This window comes from Labrus mixtus, chromosome 7, assembly GCF_963584025.1.
Source record: "Labrus mixtus chromosome 7, fLabMix1.1, whole genome shotgun sequence".
In the NCBI taxonomy this organism is placed as follows: Eukaryota; Metazoa; Chordata; class Actinopteri; order Labriformes; family Labridae; genus Labrus; species Labrus mixtus.
This window is the reverse complement of record NC_083618.1, coordinates 17,493,509-17,497,903: the sequence shown is the minus strand read 5'-3', so window position 1 is coordinate 17,497,903 and position 4,395 is coordinate 17,493,509. Positions and strand designations below refer to the sequence as shown.

General features: G+C 40.5%; 1 protein-coding gene across 1 annotated transcript in view; it reads left to right on the top strand.

The window, feature by feature from the left end:
• The window catches only part of LOC132978216 (proto-oncogene tyrosine-protein kinase Src-like), a 21,673-nt gene extending 17,689 nt beyond the window's left edge, over positions 1–3,984 (top strand). The window contains 4 exon segments of the mRNA XM_061043346.1: positions 29–105; positions 201–354; positions 468–599; positions 1,068–3,984. Of these exon segments, the coding sequence (XP_060899329.1) occupies positions 29–105; positions 201–354; positions 468–599; positions 1,068–1,276 (572 nt within the window). The 3' untranslated portion in view covers positions 1,277–3,984.
• The last annotated feature ends 411 nt before the right edge of the window (positions 3,985–4,395 follow it).

The window sequence follows — 4,395 nt, the reverse complement described above, 5'->3', positions numbered from 1 at the left end:
TGAACAACTTGATGTTTTGCACTCACAGGTAGCTTACTGGACTTCCTGAAAGGGGAAGCAGGAAAGATGCTTCGTCTGCCTCAGCTGGTCGACATGTCTGCTCAGGTAAGATTACTCATAATCCACCCACACTCATATTACTAACACTTATATTTGTGTGTCTTATACAATCCCTGACCTCGCTTCCTCACCTGCTGCAGATTGCTGCAGGCATGGCCTACGTGGAGAGGATGAACTATGTTCACAGGGACCTGCGGGCTGCGAACATCCTGGTGGGAGACAGTCTGGTGTGTAAAGTGGCCGACTTTGGTCTGGCACGACTCATTGAAGACAATGAGTACACAGCGAGACAGGGTAAGTCCATGCTTCCTCTTTCCACAGTAGATTATTATGTTCCTTATAGTGTGACTGAACAGTGGAAACATGTTGTTTTATTGTTCTTTCACACAACTTTTTTGTTTCCATAGGAGCTAAGTTTCCGATCAAGTGGACAGCCCCGGAGGCCGCTCTGTACGGCCGATTCACCATCAAATCTGACGTCTGGTCCTTTGGTGTGCTGCTCACAGAGCTGGCAACTAAAGGCAGAGTCCCCTATCCAGGTGAGGACTTCACATGCCCACCAACACAATCAGCACCCCCCCCCCCCCCTCCCTTTTTTTAAATAACAATTAGAACAGTTCAGAAGTGAAACATATAAATAAGTTAATAAGAGATGATATAAAAGAAAGTGAAGTAAGCTATTCTAAAAGGTTTTTTTCAGCCTGTTGTGCCTTTCTGTTGTCTTCAGGACTTAAACTACAGATAGTAGTTTTTAAAAATCTACAGTAGACAACATTTTGGTGCCTTTCTATGCAGTCAAGACAAACAATTCAAGTCAAATCTGAAATGGACAAACAGCCCGCAAAGGAGCTAAACAAGAGAAATATGGCCATGCTTCTGTATAATCACAAAAAGTATTTTTTAATACTTTTATCTTAAGTAAAGTTTTATATGTTTAAAAAGAAGTTTTAGTTAAAAGGAAGAAAGTATTTTACCGCCTAAATCGAACCGCTTGTGTTTCCGGTCAGGTATGGTCAACCGCGAGGTGCTGGACCAGGTGGAGCGCGGCTACAGGATGCCCTGCCCGTCCGAGTGCCCCAGCTCCTTACACGAGCTCATGCTGTCCTGCTGGAGGAAAGACCCGGAGGAGAGGCCGACGTTTGAGTACCTGCAGGGCTTCCTTGAGGACTACTTCACCTCCACAGAACCCCAGTATCAGCCTGGGGAGAACCTATAGAACCACACAGAACCAAACCTGGGGAGAGGGAAACCTCCACACAAAACAATCTGCACTAACCGACCTCAGAGGAGAACCTGTGGGAGGATCTGAGCCTGTGAAACTCACCTGGGAGGAACCTTAGTTTCTTCTGTAGAAGTAAAACCGAGATAGAAACTGTAGATGTTATCATGTGCCATAAAGGAACTGCTACAGAAGAACCTGGAGAACCTCCTGTCTGCAATCACTCAACTGTTTACTGACGGTTTCCCTGCAGGAGTGAGGCACCGGGCTGTGAAGTAGAACTCCTGCTGGACTTACTCTGGCTCTGATTTGATTTGATGAATTACACATTTGCGGGTAAACGTTTCTGAAAGGTGCAACTGCCGTGGCAGGAACCGAATCAGGATTATCAGGCGGATTGAGGGGGAAAGAATAAACCTCCAGACGAAGAGAGAACGTCAGGAGAGGATATTTCAAATCGGACGTTTATCGCTTTCCCTCTTCTGTCATGTCTTCACCCTCGTCTGGTACCTTTCTCATCCCCACAGAAGAGCACCGCCACTGTGGCTCAGGTGCCAAAGTAAAGTCTGTCCCTCCTGCCTCTCTTCCTCTAGTTTTCTTTCTCAGTATCTCCCCCTAGTTTTTCTCAAGTGCTGCTTCTTTAAAAGTGTCTCCGGGAAAACTCATCTCTGGAACTCCACTTTGCATCTTTATTTATGTTTACTTGGACAATAAGCGTCCTGTAATTGAAGGTTTTTAGTTCACCATATAGGTAAGGTTGTTAGAACCACTATCAAGGTAGTGCTGATGTAAATGTACTCACCAGGAAGATTCTGTAACACTGAAAATGAAAATGAGGCGAATTCAAGAAAAACTTGAGGCCTTCCTCCTTTTCTCTCGCTGTATTCATCACATACAGCCACCTCGACCCAACCTCGATTATTAAAAATAACTTGATGCAGGTAGTGTTTGAATGCTTGTTCATTTTATTGACCTTGATTTTTATCTGGAAAGCTGCATTAATCATAATCAGCACACTTTATAGTGGCAGTTTTAATGGATATCAGCTCGTTTCCTCAGAGGCATAAACGGGGTAACCTACTAAGAGGCTGATATGACTACAAAAGTGATCACACACTGAAGAGTGTACAATCCTTTGTTCTGTGCCAAACAAATCACATTTCTTGACTGCTCTCCATGTATATAATGTTTTATTATCCAAGGGGCTTAATGGGTTTTTAAGTTCTCAAACAGGCAATTTTTCGTTTTTAGAAAAAACTTCATGATTTCCCTCTAAACAGGACACATGATCCTGTTGCAGATTTCATTCACTTCACAGCTGTTGTGTCAATAAAAAATATGCAACCAGGCGGCCCTAACTAAACTGTCAAACTTTGATCAGGTAACCCTAATAAAACTGTGTTTATGACTTTACTACGAGAATAGATTTGAAGACCAGTTAGCATGCTTGTGTGCCGTTCTTCTCTTGACCATTAGCTGGGTTTGTATTTATGCTGTACTGTATACATCAACACATGTATGTTTACTTTAGTCAGGGTTCAGGAAAGGAGAGGGCATCATAAACAGACTTTTGTACCATCAACATATACTGTTTTTTTAATATATATATATCTCTTACCCACTGCTGCCAGTTCTCACTGTCATACTGTACATACTGTAGCTCTTTAGGGTCGGTTTTTGTATCATGTTGGCCACTTTCAAATGGCAGGTACAGTATTTATGTTGGGTGTCACACATTTCACACTGGTTTAGTTTATGAGGTATGAAGTTTATGAAGTAGTCAATGCAGCAACAGTAGATATAAAGTGATAGATTGTTACCTATGAATACAGTGAAACCAGTAATACAAATAAATGAGCCATGGAACGGTGAGAGAAATGGTCTGTGCCCGAAAAAACACCATCAAAATAAGACCCAGTGATGTGAATTCAATAACACCCAGAGACAAAATGAATCATTAATGTGGACAAATGTGAAACCAGAAGGAAAAAGGAGTTTGGGTTGTGATAGGACATGAAACATGAGGACAAAGATGTAAATAGTATCTTAAACAAATGACTGTGACTATCATGTAATTTGTTTTTTTTTTGTAGTTTTCTTTTATTGCTCCTCCATTTTTTTTTTTTAAAGTGATGCACGCCTGCTTCCAAAATGTTTGAATAATAAGATGCTTCTGTAAACAGAGCTGTAAGGAAGGCTTTCTTTTTTTTTAATATTAGACTTACAAAGTAGATTGAATCATATCTGCAAAAGACAATTTTAATATTGGACTTGACGTATGAATATTTCCAAGAACTTATTCATCATTGCTTTCCTCTTTCTCAAATGAGGAATAGCCTGTTTGTTTGCATTGACGCACTGAGCCGCCTGTGAGTCACCAGGACAAAGTGGAAGTTTGACAGGCTCATGACGAGTATGAGTAACGCCAAGGTCTGATTGGATATCCTGTGCCATATTCAAGAAGTGTCTCAGTCTTGTTTTATTTTTTTCATGTTATTTTTTTATGAATCTATGCAGTTCGGGTTTGGCATTCCTGCAACTTCACGGCCATGTGTCAAAAACAAAGATCCTAAACTGAAGGTGTGAGCATTTTGTAAGGACTTCTCTCGTCCTTTTGTTTTGTTTCAAATGTAACAGGATTGAAATGGGTATCGTGCCACTTTATGTTGATCTTTAAATGTGCAATAAATTATATTTCAAATGTGTTTTGATAAGAGTGTGTGCTGGTGTGTATCTTGCTGAACAGGCATGACTCAGTACCTTCTTAATAAAGTAACAAGCTTGCTGAATGTTTAAGAGAAGTAAACCTGCGATGCCAGGATTTTAAGTGACGGTGGTCTTCCTGGGACATCTAGGTAAAGTAGAAACCCTTTATTACTGAAAAAAAAGGACAGAATTCATGGAGAAAATGAATGCTGCTGCTAAAAACAAAACAAAAAAAAACATTTTTAACAGTTTAAGTTAAAATGTGAAACTGAAATATGCTGACGCAGCAGCTTATAATGTGTAAGGAAGAGTCATAAATGATTAGAAAAGCTAAGAAGAGTTTCAGTTGTTGAAGGCAAAGTGTGAATTATTAGTTTAAGTGAGCAAGGTAATAAATGTATCTTGATGTA